Source organism: Tauraco erythrolophus, chromosome 4 (assembly GCF_009769465.1).
Source record: "Tauraco erythrolophus isolate bTauEry1 chromosome 4, bTauEry1.pri, whole genome shotgun sequence".
Classification (NCBI taxonomy): Eukaryota; Metazoa; Chordata; class Aves; order Musophagiformes; family Musophagidae; genus Tauraco; species Tauraco erythrolophus.
Window position 1 is genome coordinate 918501 of NC_141468.1, and position 17883 is coordinate 936383.

Below are 17883 nucleotides of genomic sequence, written 5' to 3' on the forward strand. Positions count from 1 at the left end.
GAGGTGCCAGGGAGAAGATGGGTGAAGCCAGCGTGTTCCCGCAACCTGTGCCCGGCCCTCCGGCCGCCGGCGTTTGCCGGCGTGGAAACGCTTGGCTCGCCCATCTCCCCGCCATCCCTCTCTCCCTCCCCCCTAAGAATTCCCGCGGTGGAAAAGCGATTGTTTGGTGTTTGATCCGGCTCCCGGCGGCGCAGGGTGCTCCATGCTGGGCTGGGGGGATTCGGGGGGATGCGGATCCTGGATAAAACACCGCGGCGGGTGTTTTATCGCGGTGGGTTTTCCATCGCCTCGGCTGGAAGCGAAGGTGCAAACAGGAGCCAGAGCTCCGGCTCCCGGCGGATCCATCGGGGCCTGATCCGGGCTGGGTTAATTTGTGAGCTGGCACAGCCGGGCTGCGGTGTGGATTACAGCCCGTGGCATCCCGGGAAACCGCTCCCGGCTTAGAGAGCGAAAGCTTAGCTGCAGAAAAAAAAAAGAATAGGGAAAAAAAACCACCCAAAGTGGTAAAGCAGAGAGCAGCAGCCGCGCCGGTGCCCGGCTGCCGAGGCTGGTTCAGGGAGGTGGGCAGGAGCTCGCTGGCAGTTACGGAGCAGCTTCTGTAGGAACCAAGGGCTGGGTGGCCGCAGGCGACCGCTGACTCGCACCGTGCCGCTCCGGTGCCCGCGGCGCCGGGAGGGAGACGCGGCTGCGGACCATATGCTCGGCGAAGCGCGGCGGCGCTTAAGTGCTTGTTGGTGTTGGTGCCGTGTAAGCCGGGAGCCCCGGCGGCCCAACACCTCCCAGGGTGGCAATTCCCACCCTGCGGAAGCGCCCGGTGTTTTGACACTGATGCTTCGAGGGAGATGCAGGCACCTGCCAGCTCGTGTTTAGGAGGACTCCCGGTGTGCCAGCCAGGCTTTGCCCCGCGCTCTCCAGGAGCTGCTTCGCTCAGAGATGCTTAATCATCTCCGGCACCCGCGGTGCGGCAGCGTTAGAGCGGAAAGGGGCAGCCCTGGCGGCCCCGGCGCGGGTCCGATGCCAAGCGGCGAACAGTGCTTGGTCCACCGGGTGAGTGCAGAAGTGGGTGGGAGTCCTCCGGGTGGGAGGGCGAAGCTTTGACCTCTCGGTGTCACCAGGAGCCGCGGTGAATCCTCTGTTGACGGTTAAATTGCGGTAAATGAGAGGGGAGCGGCGCGGTGCTGCCACGGCGCTGAACCGCGCGATTACCGCCGTGCCCGGCGACGGCACCCGCGTGCCTCGGGAGCCTCGAGCTCCTCGTTTTAGGTACATGATGCACCCGCCTCTCTGAAACCTTCATTATTTTTTTTCCCCAGTGATCGTAGGAGCCTTTTTGCTCCGTCTGGGAAGCAGCCAGAGCCGGCACCGCGGCGAGCCACGGAGCCCTGCGAGGAGGCTGAGTGCAGTGGCCGCAGCGGGGCTCTGCCTCCAGACCCGGCATCACCCTGGCATCACCTGGATGCCTTGTGCCCAGCGGGATCGCCCCGAGGGGACGCTGCCACGGAGCCGGCGTCGCCTTTGCAGGTTGGCTCTGGCGGTTCAGCTCCGTTAACGCCTCTGCCGGCGCCGCGTGCCGCAAACCCGGCTCCGAGCGTCGTGAATATCCCCCCGCCGTTGGCACCAGCTGCCGGAGATCCCGGTGCAGTTGCCAGAAGTTTGAAGACGTGCCGCAAAGCGGCGGTGCACGTCCCTCGCTGGTGCCCGCGGCCCACCCGGCTCCTGCGCCCGCGCGTGGGGATGCTCCGGCACGCGTTCCTGGACCTTTGCCGGCCCCGGTTGTCCATGGGGACCACGAAGGACGGTGCACCCCTCTTCCCACCCCTCCAGAGTGGGGGGCACCGTAGCTTTGCCCCTGCACAGAGCTCCTTTTGGTGCAGCCCCGAGCCCACTCTCACCTCCGGGCACCGGCATCCCAGCAGGCTCTGCTGGTGCCCGGGAGTGCCAGGATGGTTGTCACCACCCCAACGCCGCGTCCATGAGCACCTCCTGCCTCGGCACCTCCTGAAATCCCCAGTGCGAGGAGCAAAAAGCCCGTGAGCTCCTTGGAAAAAGCTTCCCGGGGAGGAGCTGCCCTGGATCTGCAGGGCTTGGGGAAGGGCTCGTGCCATCCCGGTGCAGGGCTGCCCTGGCGCGGCATGGCCCGGGCGTCACTGGTGGGCACGCCGGCAGTGACGTGGGACGTGGACGGCACCGGGTTTGCTGCAGAAAGTCGCCGGTCGGGGTCCGCAGCAGGAGGAATTGGCTAAATTTTCTGGAGGCTCCTGTCCCTCGGGGTTTGTGGTTGTCATCTGAAATTCTGGTTAATGGTGGTGAAATCGTGGTGGTTTTTCCTTCAAAGTCCCAAAACGGCCCCGCCGGGACGGGGATGGGGACAGGGACATGGCTCTGCCGCTCTGAGCAGAGCCGTCTCCGGCTTTGGGTCCGGGGACCCCGTTTTCCGGGAGCAGATCAGCCAAAACGCCGCTCGAGACCGAAAACCCACCCGACCCCTCGCTCGGTGCCCCGTGGCGTCGGCATGCGACGCCCCATGCCAGCGCACGTGCTGCTGGAGTTCCAGCTGCCGAGCCTCCCGCGCCCGCCGCCGGCTGTTCTGTGCCCGGCTGCTGGCGCGGTGTCGCCGCACACGGCACCGAAACGCCGGTGCCGAGTCTCGGGGAGCTGCCGTGTCGGCGGAGCTGGAGGCGAGGTGGGTCTGGCAGGGAGCACCGCGCTGCCGAGCGGCACGGGGCGGCTTTGCAAGAGGCGGCTCCGGTGCCCACTGCGGTGCGAGGGTGCCCGGCTCCGCGGAGTGCTCCACGCTGTGCCAAGCCGCGGTCCCCTTCCGCCAAAGCGCCATGTCTGGGGGTGTTGGCAGCTGCTGCCCTCTCGGAGAAGGGACCCCGCGGCCGGTCAGACCCTGCTGCCGGGGCCAGCGACGCAGCGCAGGGGGCTGCTGCCTGCGGGTCGCCGGGGCTTGCTGACGGAGCCGCGCTGGCGAGGGTCCTCTGCCAGCGCTGCGAGCTTCCTTCCTTCCCTGCTTCCTTCCCTCCCTGCTTCCTTCCTTCCCTGCTTCCTTCCTTCCCTGCTTCCTTCCCTCCCTGCTTCCTTCCTTCCCTGCTTCCTTCCCTCCCTGCTTCCTTCCCTCCCTGCTTCCTTCCCTCCCTGCTTCCTTCCTTCCCTGCTTCCTTCCTTCCCTGCTTCCTTCCTTGCTTCGTTGCTTCCTTCCCTCCCTGCTTCCTTCCTTGCTTCCTTCCTTGCTTCCTTCCTTGCTTCCTTGCTTCCTTTCCTGCTTCCTTTCCTGCTTCCTTTCCTTCTTCCTTTCCTTCTTCCTTCCTTCTTCCTTCCTTCTTCCTTCCTTGCTTCCTTCCTTGCTTCCTTCCTTGCTTCTTTTACTGCTTCATTCCCTGCTTCCTTGCTTCCTTGCTTGTTTCCTTGCTTTCTTCCTTCTCTGCTTCCTTCCTTCTGCCCTTCGTTCCTTCTTTCCCCTCGTGGTTGGAGAGCAGAGGGGGAAGGAGCGGGGTCGGGGGGGCCTGGCGGGACACGTTCTGTCCCAGAGGTTTCCTCCAGCGGACGGGGATGGGACCGGGACCGGGCACGGGCACGCTGCCTCCTCTGCCCTGACCGCGCTTTGCCCTCGGTGCACAGGCAGGGGCAGGGCTGCCCCACTGCTGGGGCAGGAGCCGTGCGGTGCCAAGCCATGCCACGCTGAGCCATGTGGTGCTGAGCCGTGCTGAGCTGTGCTGTGCCGTGCCACGTTGTGCTGTGCCAAGCCATGCCATGCCACGCCGTGCCATCACCTCCCTCCTGCAGCCCCGGTGCTCTGAGCATCGCTCTGCATGGAGCTGGGTTGTGGCAGGACTTGACATTGGCATCGCCAAGGGCGGGAACCCCCCCTGGGATCGGTGTCCTGGGGTATTCCCTGGATGGCGGGGAGCAGCCCTGGCAGCCCCCCAGGATGGTACCAGCACAGTGCTGGGTGGGAGGCTGGTCCTTGGCAGGCACAGCGGAGCCGCCAGGGATGCGGGATGGTGCTGGGATGAGCCCGGTTACCCGCTGCGATCCTGCCCGGAGCGGGCAGGGGTCTCCCACGGGAGCGGGGCAGGGCAGGGAGCTGGGGACGGAGCAGACCGCCTGTGCTGGTGCATCCCGGGAACGGGGTCTGTCGGTTTTTCCAGGGATCTCGGAGCATCCCGCGCCGGGCGGCTTTCCTGGTGCCCCCGCGGCTCGGGGGAAGTCGGCTTCGTTAAAAACGGAATCCCAACGCCGCGGTGTTGTAAATTAAATAATAATTAAAACCCCAAATCCCCCCCTCCCGAAGCCACTGAGAGTTTTCCCACGTCTCAGTTTCCTCGTTGGCGGCAGCCGGTGAACGAGTTCCCCGCGGACGGGTAACGCCGCGCTCCGGCGATTCCTCCCTGCGGTTCCTAGGAACGGGCATCGCCTTCCCCGCGGCCGCTCTGCCATCTCTGGATGGTGGCACCGGAGCCGTCCCCGTGGGTAAAACGCCCTTCCAGGCGCTCCCACTCCAGCGCCGACGCCTGAATTAAGGAGTTATTCCCCAAATATCCCTCAGCCAGGATCAGTGCCGGAGCAGGGACTGCGCTATCTGCCGGTGCCAGGCTCCGGCGCGGCGGGCTGGAGCAGGAGTTGGCCAAAGGATGCCTGTAATTAGCCCGAGCGTTTAATTTAATAAAACAAATGACTAAACCCACGAGCATAATTACAAATTATCTCCGTTCGGCGCTGGCGCAGCCGGCTCGGGAATCGCCTCATAAATAACTCCCGTTACCGGATTCCGGCCGCCGCGCTCGGCGCTGCCGCCAAGGACACTGGCAGGGATGGGGCTCTGGGAGGAAGGGGCTCGTGGTCTGGCATCACCCGCGGGCGTTTTGTGCCGGAACAGCGTCTACAGCTTTTATTTTGGTGGCAGGAGAGCGATGGTGATGGCACCGATCGCCCGCTTTCCGGTTATCCCGGGGCTGGTTTGGTGCCGCACGGACTGGAGCGGCGGAGGCTTTGCCGCCCTTGTCGCCCATCTTTGGTGCTGCCCGGTCCCCCTTCACCAGCCGTGCCAACGGATGTGCCAGTGCCGTCTTGGAGCGAGTGGGGAGCGAGCACCCTCCGTGAGAGCGCCGGTCCGGGGGCGAACCGTGCCCGGCTCCGGTGGCAGAACGTGGCTCGTCCCTGTGCCGCCGGAGCGTGGCTCCCAAGGGGGCTCCTTCAACGCGTGGCACGCGCTGCCAAGACGAATGACTTGATTAATTAACTTTAATTTACTAACGTCAAACCCGCCGCTAACGCGATTGCGATCGCATCCTGCCACCGGCCGCGGTGCCAGCAGCGGCTGCATCCGGCACGGCCCCCCGGGGCAGGGGAGCCGACGGGCACAGCGGGTTTTGTTCCTCTTCCTAAAACCGTGTTCTCGTGGGCACGGAGCCTCCGGAGGGTTACGGGCTGCAAACAAAAACGGGATTTTGTAGCTGATTTTGAGGAGTTGGATGCGCTGAGCACCGCGGTGCCCGGCGATACGGGCTCTGCTCTCGCTGCCCTTCCCCAGCCGCCCTCCGGCGCGGGCACTGCACGTGCGGCCTCTCCCTCGTTGCCATTTAAAAACCTTCTCCAGCTCTGCCACGGCCGCCCTGGCACCGGAGCAGCCGAACACGCACGTCACACTTTGCATCCGAGAACTGGCACCGGGATGCGGAACTGGCAGCGGGCAGAGATCCTGCTTATCGCTGGGCTGCGTCCCGAGCCGTGTGGGCAGCGGGTGCCAGGGGGAGATTCTGCCCCTCTGCTCTGCTCTCAGGAGACCCCCCCTGTAGCTGTTCCTGCTCCCGGCATCATCCCGGAGGCTTTGACACGGAGATGCCCCGCAGCCGCCCGGTGGCAGCTGGTAACCTCCACCTCGCCACACTGGTATTCCCGTGCTCGGAGAGGGTTTGCTGCCCTAATTGCTCTGGGAATAACAAGCTTCCCTAATTGCGTTGGCAGAGAAGGGGGAGCTCTCCCCACCTGCGGCCCCGTGGTGCCACCGAGCTGCGGGTCGTGGCTCGTGGCTCTTCTGGCATCACCCGTGAGCGCTGGCACCACCGGGTTGCACCACGCCATCCGCCTTGGGATTCTTGGGAGACATCCCAAAATCCTGCGTGTGGGGAGCTGGGAGCCGCAGCTCATCGCCGGAGCATCGGGGTGTCCTTCCGTGCTCCGCCAGCACCTGGCACCGGTGCGGTGTCGGGAGCGCCGCCGGCACGCCAGGCTGCATTTTGCCAGCCGGGCTCTCGGAGCGTTTCCAGCTGCTCCGAACGCACCCGCATCCATCCTCATCATCCTCATCTTCAGCCCCTGGGGAGGGGGCTGGGAGCGGGACCCCGCAGCAGCGGGGAGCCCAGGACACTCGGTGTTTAACCGCCCCGTGGTGCCGGCACCGGCTCCCGCTTTCCTGAAAATAGGCTCTAATTAGCTCCGGCGCGGCGGGACGGCCGTAATTAGTCAGCAGAGCCGCCGGCCGCGCGGGGCTTGTTTAGGGAGGAGGGTGGTTGCCCTTCCGGCACGCGGTGCCGCTTTCACCCAGGACCCACAGCTGCGCCACACCAGCACCATGCCAGGACTCATGGCTGCACCATGCCAGTGCTGTGCCAGGACCCACAGCTGCACCACGCCAGAGCTGTGCCATGACTCATGGCCGTGCCATTCCAGCACTGTGCCAGGACCTATGGCTGCACCATACTAGTGCTGTGCCAAGACCCATGGCCATACCACAGCAGTGCTGTGCCAGGACCTGCTGCTGTGCCATACCAGTGTTGTGCCAGGACCTACGGTTGCACCACGCCAGCGCCATACCAGGACCCATGGCTGCACCACGCCAGTAACGTGCCAGGACCCACAGGTGTATCATGTCAATGCCATGCCAGGACCCACAGCTGCACCATACCACCACTGTGCCAGGACCCATGGCTGCACCACACCAGTGCCGTGCCAGGACCCACAGCTGCACCATACCACCACGGTGCCAGGACCCATGGCTGTACCACGCCAGTGCTGTGCCAGGACCCACAGCTGCACCATACCACCACTGTGCCAGGACCCATGGCTGCACCACACCAGTGCCATGCCAGGACCCACAGCTGCACCATACCACCACGGTGCCAGGACCCATGGCTGTACCACGCCAGTGCTGTGCCAGGACCCACAGCTGCACCATACCACCACTGTGCCAGGACCCATGGCTGCACCACACCAGTGCCATGCCAGGACCCACAGCTGCACCATACCACCACGGTGCCAGGACCCATGGCTGTACCACGCCAGTGCTGTGCCAGGACCCACAGCTGCACCATACCGCCACTGTGCCAGGACCCATAGCTGCACCACTCCAGCGCCGTGCCAGGACCCACAGTGACACCACACCAGCCCCATGCCAGGTGGGACAGAGGGTGCATCCCATGGGAGCTTTGAAAGCAAAGCCGGGGCATCTCCTCGTGCAAAGGCTGCCGAGCCACTCTCGGGTCACTTCTCCGCCGGTGCCATAGCCGCTGGCACTGGAGCCCCCCGGCACTGCGCCGCGGGCCGGGTGATGCCAGGGCGGGCTCTGCAGCTCGCTCCCACCGTCCCCTTCCCTGTGCTCCAGCGCTGCGCGGGACGGGATTAGGGATTGAACAGCCTGTGCCACGTAGCCACTTAAATAAGCAATAAATTCGGAGTTCGTTAGCGAGGATTAATTAGTGTTTGCACAGGGCTTTGCCTGTGCCGAGCACAGCCGGAGCCCGGGCCGCGGTTTTTTCGCGTCGTTTATCCTGAAGCTTCACCGTGACCTTGTCGAGGTCGGGAGAGACTCGTCACCGCATCCCGGCGGGCCCCACCGCGGCCGCGCTCCGGAGGCGAGCGGAGGAAAACCTGCGTGTTCCCGGCTACGGGATGGATGGACCACAAACCGTTCCATGGTTTCGGGGGCTCTCCTGGGCTTTGGGGTGCAGGCAGAGGGATGGGGGACGGCGAGGCAGGGAGCACCGGCAGGCACCGCGTCGGAGGGCTGAGCCCACCCCGTGTCGCAGCCCCATGGCTTCGTTCTCCGTCTCGGCGCAGCGATTTTTTGGTGATTTTTTGGCACCAGCCTGTGGAATGAGGAATCAGTCACCACTGCTCCGTCGGCTCCGCGCGCCTGGGACCCTGCCACAAGGGGACGGGGATGGGGACGGACTCGTGCCCATCACTGCGGGGCCCTGGGGATGCCCCCAGTCCAGGGAGCGATGCCCCGGGAGAAGCGAGCAGCCCCCTGGCCCTGGCAGCCCTGCTCAGACCCCACTCCCGGCACCACGGGATTTACCACGCGGCTCGACTCCAGCTCTGGCACAGGGCTGGGGATTTGTCTGGCACCGGCTAAATAACGGAGACAACTCCGTCCCTGTGCACCGTGGGCTCTCCTCCATGGACGGGTTTGCCACTGGGTGCAGCACCGGCTTGCGGGATCCGACCTGTTCCCGTCACCCACGCCGGCGCTGGCAGGGGCTGCGGTGCTGGGCCGGTGGCGATGTGGGTGGAGGAGGGAACAGCTCCAAAAAGCAGCCTGGGAACGGCATCGAGGACATAATAAACCCTATCAAAGCCTCATTCATTACAGAAGGATGCGGAGCACGAGTGCCGGCGTGTCTTTGTCTGCTCTCTCCTTCTCCCATCTGATTCCTCTCCTTCATTTCCTGCTGCTTTTGCCGTATCTCCCTCTTTTCAGTGTATTCTTCCTCAGCTCAGTGGGGCATGCAGGGTGCCGTGCCCCACAGCACCATACCGACGAGCAGAGCAATGTGCCAAGGGCTGTCCTCCACCAGCGTGGGCTGGGGAGCTCCCAGGGTTGGGTTGGGTTGTGTTGGAATGGGTTGAGTTGAGTTGAGTTGAGTTGGATTGGGTTGAATTGGATTGGGTTGGGTCGGGTTGGGTTGGGTTGGGTTGGGTTGGGTTGGGTTGAGTTGGGTTGGGTTGAGTTGGATTGGGTTGGGTTGAGTTGGGTTGGATTGCGTTGGGTTGGGTTGAGATGGGTTTGATTGGGTTGAGTTGGGTTGGGTTGAGTTGGGTTGGATTGCGTTGGGTTGGGTTGAGATGGGTTTGATTGGGTTGAGTTGGGTTGGGTTGACTTGGCTTGGCTTGGCTTGGCGTGGCTTGGATTGGATTGGGTTGGGTTGAGTTGGGTTGGGTTGAGTTGGATTGTCTTCTCCCACCTCCTTCCTCCCCTCACATGCTAGTGGGGCCCGAAGGCGCCGTAACCATAACAGTGCCGGTACAGCCGACCACAAAGCGTGTCCAAAGCCTGGTGCACCACCAGCGAGGAGACAGCAAGGATCTGCTGGGGAAAGCTGCGCCACTCCCCCTGGGGCTGGTGCCAAGCAGCGGCAGCCCCTTGGCATTGCTTTCAGACCCGCGTCCGTTGTGCCGTCACGTCATGCGCTGTGTCTGGGGGGGTGGTGGCACAGCTTGTGGCGGACAAGCCCTTGGGAGTGGTGGCTCCGAAGACGCCATCCCTGGCCTGGGGATTGCTCAGTCCCCAAAGCCTTGGCACGGGGAGGGCGAGCCCTTCCCGCCGCCGCGTCGTTCCCAGATTCCCACTGCCCATTTCCGCTGGATAAATCCTCTTTCGCCCAACCTTTGCAGGGGTTTCGTTGGTGCGAGGATCCGCTGGCAGGTGCCCTCTGGTCCCTGTTCCTGGGGTGTCTTGTCCTGCCAGCACTGTTAATCACTGGCTCCTTGGAGGGACCCTGGCCATACCCCCCACCCCCAAATTCCTCCCCCATCCCTTCCCCTCGTAGAGCTGCCGTGTAAACTCGGAGGAGACGCGGGGCCGGGCACCACGAGGTGACCGCTGGCACGTCCTCACTGCAGGATGCTCACGGCGGTCGGGGTGGGGTTCTGGCAGAGCCGGGGCTGCGGCGATGTTGGGGAGCCCACCCTGGGGTGCGGGAGCAGGAGGGCACCCATGGGAGCCGGGGGGATGTGCTGGGTGCTCCGGCTTTGGGGTGCCTGCTCTGGAGCGGGGCGCGGGCTGCATCCCCGTGGGAATGCTCATCCCGGGGCGGTTTTGGGGTGCTCCCCTGAGCTGAACCCCCCCTCTCTGCTCCCACTGCAGGACAAGAACAGGAAGCTGAGGCCCCTCTACGACATTCCCTACATGTTCGAGGCCCGGGAGTTCCTGCGCAAGAAGCTCATCGGGAAGAAGGTATGGAGGGGACGGGGATGGGGATGGGGATGGGGATGAGGTCCTTGTGGTATGGAGGGGACGGGGACAGGGACAGGGATGAGGTCCTCATGGTATGGAGGGGATGGGGATGAGATCCTCGTGGTACGGAGGGGATGGGGATGGGGATGGGGATGAGGTCCTCATGGTATGGAGGAGATGGGAACAGGGATGGGGATGAGGTCCTTGTGGTACGGAGGGGATGGGGATGGGGATGAGGTCCTCGTGGTATGGAGGAGATGGGAACAGGGATGGGGACGAGGTCCTCATGGTATGGAGGAGATGGGAACAGGGATGGGGACGAGGTCCTTGTGGTACAGAGGGGATGGGGATGAGGTCCTCGTGGTATGGAGGAGATGGGAACAGGGATGGGGACGAGGTCCTCATGGTATGGAGGAGATGGGAACAGGGATGGGGACGAGGTCCTTGTGGTACGGAGGGGATGGGGATGGGGACAAGGTCCTCACTCATCCCCAGCGCAGGCAGGTGCTACGGAGGGGCCAGGGGCCATCTGCACCGGTGGTGCCGCGTGAGTCCTTACGGATGAGCCGAGGGCTCTCCGCAGGGAATCGCGGGGTGCCCCCAAAGCCGGAGCACCCTTTGAGCTGCCCCCTCACCCCGAGGGGCTCCGGTCTTGCTTCCAGCCGCCCCCATTTCCTCGGACCTGCCTGGCTTTGCGTCACCCTTCTGGGTCCCGGCGTGTTTTTCCGGGCTGGTTCCGGGGAGCGAGGAGCCGCCGGAGCACGCGCTCGGGGGGCCGTTCCCAAACGCTCCTGTAACGGTCAAAACAAACCGATTTCGGTTTGAAAAAGGAAAAAGGGGGGAAAAAAAGGGAAAAAAGGGAAAAGGAAAGGGAAAAAAGCAGCAGCAGCTCGCGAGACTCGTCTGATGGGAGCTTGGCCGCGTGCCGGAGCCGGCGGCGGCTGCGGGGCCGGGCCGGGATTTGTGACGGGAGCTCCGGCCATTGCTCAAAACCGCCCTTTTTCACCCCAAACCTGGTCGTGTTCGCCCTGGCACACTCGCAGGCGGGAGCCAAGGGGATGCTTGGCCGAAGCTGCCGGCTCCGGTCACCGGGTCCGCACCGCGGCTGGGGATGGGGTCAGCCCTGCCGGAGCCCCCAGGGGGCTCACGGTGCTGCCTGTGCCAGTCCTGCATCCCCTGTGCCAAGGTGCCAGGAGAGCCGTCCCCGTGCGGGGCAGCCATGTCCCCCTGTATCCCACCAACCGCATCCGAGTGGTGCCACGGAGGAGGATGAGGGTCCTGCCTTCCTCCCAGAACCCCCCGCAGCACGGGGCGCCCTGCTTGGTGCACCCAGAGGGGTGGGCAGTGGGGTGAGCCCGGCCAGAGGGATGGGCAGGAGCCGGCAGCGGCAGGAGGAAGAGGAGGGAAGCTCAGAAGTAGAAGTAAAAAGCTGTTCGGCCACCGGTGCCACCAGCGCCGCTGTGTTGGAAGCTGCCCGTAGCCTTGCGGCACGTGCCAGGCCACCACCTTCGCCCTCGCGGTGGCCGTGGGAGCCGGGTGCCCGCCTGCCTGTGGTGTTGCTTTGGAAATATTTCCTTTGGCATCGGAAGTTTTTCACTTCTGATTAATGTGATGGAGGAAAGCGAGGAAAAAAAACCCCAAACGGGCGGTTAATGATGCAAACGGTCGCCGGAGGTTGGCACGGTGGCATGATGCGAAGCGACAGCCTGGCACGGTGGCTCGCCGTGGCTCGCCCTCGCCTTCTCGCGGCTCGCTGGCAGCCGCCGGCTTTGCGGCAAAATCCCTCTTTTCCCCAGCTCCCTGTTTTTTTCCCGGAGACTTTTCAAGCGTCCCCGGTGAGGATGAGGAGTGGAATAGCGGGATGATGAGGGCAGGAGGAGTTTTCGGTGTCGCTGCTGGTGCTTCAGCAGCCGCCTCCTCGGCTGCAAGCGCCGCTGCTGTGGCTGTGCCATGCCGTGCCATGCCGTGCCATGCCATGCCGTGCCGTGCCATGCCGTGCCTGTACCCCGGGGCTGCCTGCTGGGAAGTGGCTTAGGGCTTGTCTGGTGGGTGCTGTCCCTGCACCCTGGGGACCCTCTTCATGGGTGCTGTCTCTGTGCCATGGGGACCCTCTTCATGGGTGATGTCCCTGTGCCATGGGGACTCTTCTTGTGGGTACTGTCCGTGCCATGGGGACGCTCTTCATGGCTGCTGTCCCTGTGCCATGGGGACTCTCCTCGTGGGTGCTGTCCCTCTGCCATGGGGACCCTCCTCATGGGTGCTGTCCCTGCACAGTGGTGACCTTTCTTCGTGGGAGCGCGGTGGCAGCTCTGGAGGGCTGGCGTGGCACCAGAGGGAGCTGCGCTGTAGGAACTGTGGAGCTGGATGGACCCCCCCACACCCCACCCCCATCCCACCCACCCCACCCTCACTGCTCCAGTCCTGGCATGGGGGGGGGTCACGTTTCACCAGCACGGACAAAAGTGCTCCGGCTGCGGTGGGATGTGTCCTCGGCTGCCCTGTCCTCGTCCCGACACCTCCTGGTGCGTGTGCTCCGGCTGTGCCGCAGGCAGCGTGCTGGCTGGTGAGGGCACTGTGCCAGCCGGTGAGGGCACCGTGCCATCCGGCGGTGCAGGCAGGAGCGCTGTAAAGACAGCAGGGGCCGTGTTTTGGGGTCAAATGCCTCAAAACCACCATCTTGGCGTGGTGGGATCCCATGAGATCCCATGAGATCCCATGAGATCCCACCGTCCCCTCTCATCCCTGGTTTGGGGCTCGCTGCCACCCCTGCCAGCTCCATGCTGCTGAAATTAACTGGAAAGGAATAAATCTCACTGGTACGTGTCGCTCTCCCGGGGTATCACGCTCCCGGCTGCGCGGCACCTCCCGTGGGACGCCCCTCTTGTTGCCGGACCCAGCAGAGAAGCCGTCACCGGGATGTGGTGCCATGCTCTGGGTGGGCAGCGGGAGCCCGGAGCGGCGAGATGGGCATTGCCACGGCTGCTTCGGTGGGTGCCTGTGGGCATTTGAGGGGAGGGGGAGCCCGGGGGCGGCGTGGCCGGCGGCGGCCGCGGTGCCAGACGGTGAGCAGCGACCTCGAGGGATGTGGATTTGCTGGAGTAGGTGAGCGGCCAGCCATGCTGGCACTGCCAGGCACCCACCACCCGTCCATCAGTCCCACCATCCCTGAGGGCTTTCCAGCTCCCACTGCTTCCAGCACCAGCCCAAGTTCATGGCCAGGAGAGCCCGAAGCCCGGCTGGCACCACAGGCTGCCCACACCGGGCTGCCCACCGCTGCCGCCCTGGCACCACGGGCAGAGGCTTTTCACTTTCCACTGCCTTCCCCGGCCACTCGCCCCCTGCTCCGTGCCCTCCGACCCTGTGGCAGGAACGCTGCATCCCCCCACCACGCCGCATCCCCCTCACCGCACCGCGGCACAGAGCTGCCGGCGGCTGCCCGTCCTGCAGTGGCACCGGGGCAGCGCGGTGGCTTCCCCCGGGCTCCTGCGGTAAAAATAAACCACTGCCGTCGCTTCCAGGAATAATTCCCCCCGTTCCCCCCCCCCGGAGACGGCACCCAAGGGAGACGAGGCACAAACATCCCCGCAGCCGCCGCCGCCCCGTGGCTTTGGGTTCGTGCCGCGCTGCCGGCGTTCGGGGACGAGCCGCGTCCCAATTCCCGGGGCGGAATTGGCTGCGAGATATTTTTTTTCTCATCTCCTTTCATCGGAGCACGGCGACATTCCCGGATTTTACGCCGCGGCCGGCACGGCTCCCTGTACCGCCGCGGCACGCGGCCGGTGCAAGAGCTGCCGTTGCTCCCACGAGGGACCCGCCACCCTCCCGGCAGCGGCGGGAGCGCCCCAGTGCCATGGAATTTGCCCGGTGGCGTAGGATAAACGGGCTTCCGCTGCCCCAACTCGGCCGCAGCACCCGCCGGCGTTCGGCTGCCGCGGCGCCGCTATGGATTTATCTCCCGCGGTGGAATAAATCCCCGGTGCTCACCGAGGCGGGGACGGTTCCCCCCCGCGCCGGCGGTGCCCATCGACCGTGGCGCTGGGCCGGCACCGCCGTGAAGCGGCTTTTTTTTTAATTACGTTGCGGCGCGGGCGATCGAACCGCTCTCGGCGCTTTCCGCTAATTAGCCGGGGGGGGGGTTAATCGTTCGGATGGGGGGAGGCGGCACGAGATCACTCAGGGAAAAACATCCCCCTGTGCACGGAAGCGATCCGGTCCCAGTTTGCCGGCGCATCCCCCTGCATCCAGTGGGAAAGCGGAGCTGAGGCACTGGGACGCTCCTTGTGATGCCCCTTTTGCCGTTACCCAAAGCGGCACCCCGGTGTTGGCACCGCCGGTGAGCCGGAGGCAGCGCTGGGAAAAACAGGGCACAGGGTTTGGCCGGGGAAAACATTTTCCCCTGGAACATCATCCTTCACCCCGGAGGAGGGGAGGCTGGTGCTGACTTTGGCAGATTTTTGCTGAGTTGTGCAGATTTTTGCCGACTTTTGCAGATTTTTGACAACTTCTGCGGGTTTTTGCGCCGACGGGCAGTTTTTGCTGCGCTGCAAACTCACGGCGCGGCACGGCACGGCATGGCACGGCACGGCGGCGGCCGCTCGCCTAACGCAGCGGTGGTCGGGATGCAGCTGGGGGTTTTTTGGAAAGTCCCACTTTCTGGGGAGCGGGAGCCGGGAGGGCTGGGGACCGTGCGCGGTGAGGGGCGGCTGCTGCTGCCAACCACCACCGGTGCCGGCACGGGAGTGCGGGCGCTGCCATCCGCACCGCAAACACCCACACCTGGCTCTGGGCAGGCTGCGACCACATGCACCTGGTCTTGCCGGCTGTGTGCCGGAGCCGGATCCTGTGCCAGGTGCTGGGATCCTGTGCCAGAGCTGGGATCCTGTGCTGGTGCTGGGATCCTGTGCCGGTGCTGGGATCCTGTGCCAGAGCCGGGATCCTGTGCTGGGATCCTGTGCTGGTGCTGGGATCCTGTGCCAGAGCCGGGATCCTGTGCCAGAGCCGGGATCCTGTGCCGGTGCTGGGATCCTGTGCTGGCTGGGATCCTGTGCTGGTGCTGGGATCCTGTGCCAGAGCCGGGATCCTGTGCTGGGATCCTGTGCCAGAGCTGGGATCCTGTGCTGGTGCCAGGATCCTGTGCCAGTGCCGGGATCCTGTGCCAGTGCTGGGATCCTGTGCCAGTGCCAGGATCCTGTGCCAGAGCCATGATCCTGTGCTGGTGCTGGTATCCTGTGCCAGTGCTGGGATCCTGTGCCAGTGCCAGGATCCTGTGCCAGAGCCATGATCCTGTGCTGGTGCTGGGATCCTGTGCTGATGCTGGGATCCTGTGCCAGAGCCAGGATCCTGTGCCTAGCGATCCTTGCTGGAGCCGGATCCTGTGCTGGTGCTGGGATCCTGTGCCAGAGCCAGGATCCTGTGCCGGTGCTGGGATCCTGTGCTGGTGCCAGGATCCTGTGCCAGTGCCGGGATCCTGTGCCAGAGCCAGGATCCTGTGCTGGGATCCTGTGCTGGAGCTGGGATCCTGTGCCAGTGCTGGGGTCCTGTGCCAGAGCCAGGATCCTGTGCCAGTGCTGGGGTCCTGTGCCAGAGCCAGGATCCTGGTGCCAGTGCCGGGTCCTGTGCCGGTGCCGGGATCCTGTGCCGGTGCCGGGATCCTGTGCCGGTGCCGGGATCCTGTGCCGGTGCCGGTGCAGCTTTGCATCTATTTCCTCTACTCCGTGCATCTATTTTTCCGACCCTTCCTGCGGTGGCTCTGCCGGCCACTTCCACTGCCACGCTGCAGCGCCGAGTTGCTGGCAGCTCCGGCACAGCCTGTGGCTCCGGCAGAGCCGGCCCCGGCGAGGTCTGCTGGGCTCGGCCGGCCGGGCCCGTGACCCGGGGGCACTCGGTAGCCCCCCAGAACCGGTGATGAGGCGGGAGCGTGGGGTGCCGCAGCTGCCGCACGCTCCGCCGTCGGCAACGGTTGAGGCTCCGCCGGCTGCGCGTGGTGGCTTTGGAGCATCCCCCGTACCGCAGCCCGGTGGCAGGATCCGAGGGGCTCGGTGAAGCCGAGGCACGAGAGCAGCCAGTTCTGTGCCGGCTGAGGGGTGGGCAGTGGATGTGCACCCCCAGCATGGCATGGCACGGCATGGCATGGCATGGCATGGCATGGCACGGCATGGCATGGCATGGCACAGCCGAGCCGGCCTGGGACACGTCGTGTTGACCACGTGCCGGTGACCGTGTGCCGGAGACGCAGCGCTCAGCACCCTCAGCAAAACTCCTCCTCCTCTTCCTCCTGCTGCCGTCGGCGTGAGCGCGGTTTTTTGGCAGCGGTGGCCCCGCGTTTCCCCGGGGCCGTGTCCTCCCTGGCGCAGGAGCCGGTGGGGAGGCACGAGGCACGCGGGGACGGGGACACGGCCGCAGCTCGCCCACCGTGCCACAGCCACCCCTTCCCCGCACCGGGGCACTGGGCACGTCGGTGATGGGCAGGCGCGGGCAGGGGCTGGCAGGTCCGGCGCAGCCCCGGCTGGTGCCCGGGAAGCCGCGGTGGGTGGCGTTGAATGCGTTGGCTGTGCCAAGGCGTGGGAGCAGCCACGGTGCCGTTCTCCTCCCGGCAGCGGAGCCGGCGGAGTGATGTTATCCGCACTGACGGCAGCTGACCTTGGGAACCCGCTGGCAGACGGATGCCGTCGGCACCGCCGGGTTCGGGAGGGAGCGAGAGCCCGCTGCGGGTCCCGTGGGTGCGGGAGGGATGGGGGGAGCCATCCATGTGGCTGCCCCATCCCTGGCAGTGTCCCAGGCCAGGCTGGATGGGGCTTTGGGCAACCTGGTGTAGTGGAGGGTGTCCCTGCCCATGGCAGGGGGGTGGAACTGGGTGATCTTTGAGGTCCCTCCCAGTCCAAACCATCCCGTGAGCCAGTGGGGTGCAGGAGGTGCCCAGCCCGGGGCCGTGGGTGCCCTCGGGAGGTGGTTTCCCCAACGTGCCCAAGGTGAGCGTCACCGCTCCGAGCGAGCGCGGGCAAACGGGAGCACCGGGAGCACCTTGGCACGGCAGCGATGGCACTTGTCGTGGTGGGACGCGAGGAGCAGGGGAAGGAGGGGGCGAAACGTACATTGGGTGTGCGGGGTGGCAGCTGGGCTGGGGGGGGGCACTGATGGGGGGCACTGACGGGGTGGGCACTGATGGGAGGACACTGACTGGAGGGGGGCACTGATGGGAGGACACTGACGGGGGGGAGACCTGATGGGAGGGGCACTGATGGGGGGAGAACTGATGGGAGGGGGCACTGATGGGGGGGGCACTGATTGGGAGGGGGCACTGATGGGGGGGCACTGATTGGGGGGAGAGTGATGGAGGGCACTCACGGAGGGAGACACTGATGGGGAGGGGCACTGATGGGGGGGCACTGATGGGAGGGCGCTGATGGAGGGGGGGACTGATGAGGGGGCACTGACGGGGGGGCACTGATGGGGTGGGCACTGATGAGGGGGCACTGACGGGGGGAGCACTTGCACTTCTGAGCACCGGCCCTGGGGGGGCCCCCACGTTTGCTGTTGCTGCTGGGGAGGGCGGGGAGGGGGCTGCAGCGGGGGCACGGCAGGTTCGGGTCCGTTCGTGCCGAATCCGTGGGATGCTCCGGGGCTGCTCGTTCCGGCCCTGCCGACGGGGATTTGGCGACTCACCGGGTGCAGCGGTGCCGGTGCCGGCGTCGCGCAGCGGGGGGCAC

The 17883-nt window shown here is 65.3% G+C and overlaps 1 protein-coding gene across 1 annotated transcript in view; it reads left to right on the top strand.

Moving 5' to 3' along the window:
- Positions 1-14146, top strand: part of SND1 (staphylococcal nuclease and tudor domain containing 1) — a 37674-nt gene extending 23528 nt beyond the window's left edge. The window contains exons 11-12 of the mRNA XM_086609849.1: positions 10088-10177; positions 14087-14146. Of these exons, the coding sequence (XP_086465975.1) occupies positions 10088-10177; positions 14087-14146 (150 nt within the window). The remainder of the gene's footprint in view (positions 1-10087; positions 10178-14086) is intronic.
- The last annotated feature ends 3737 nt before the right edge of the window (positions 14147-17883 follow it).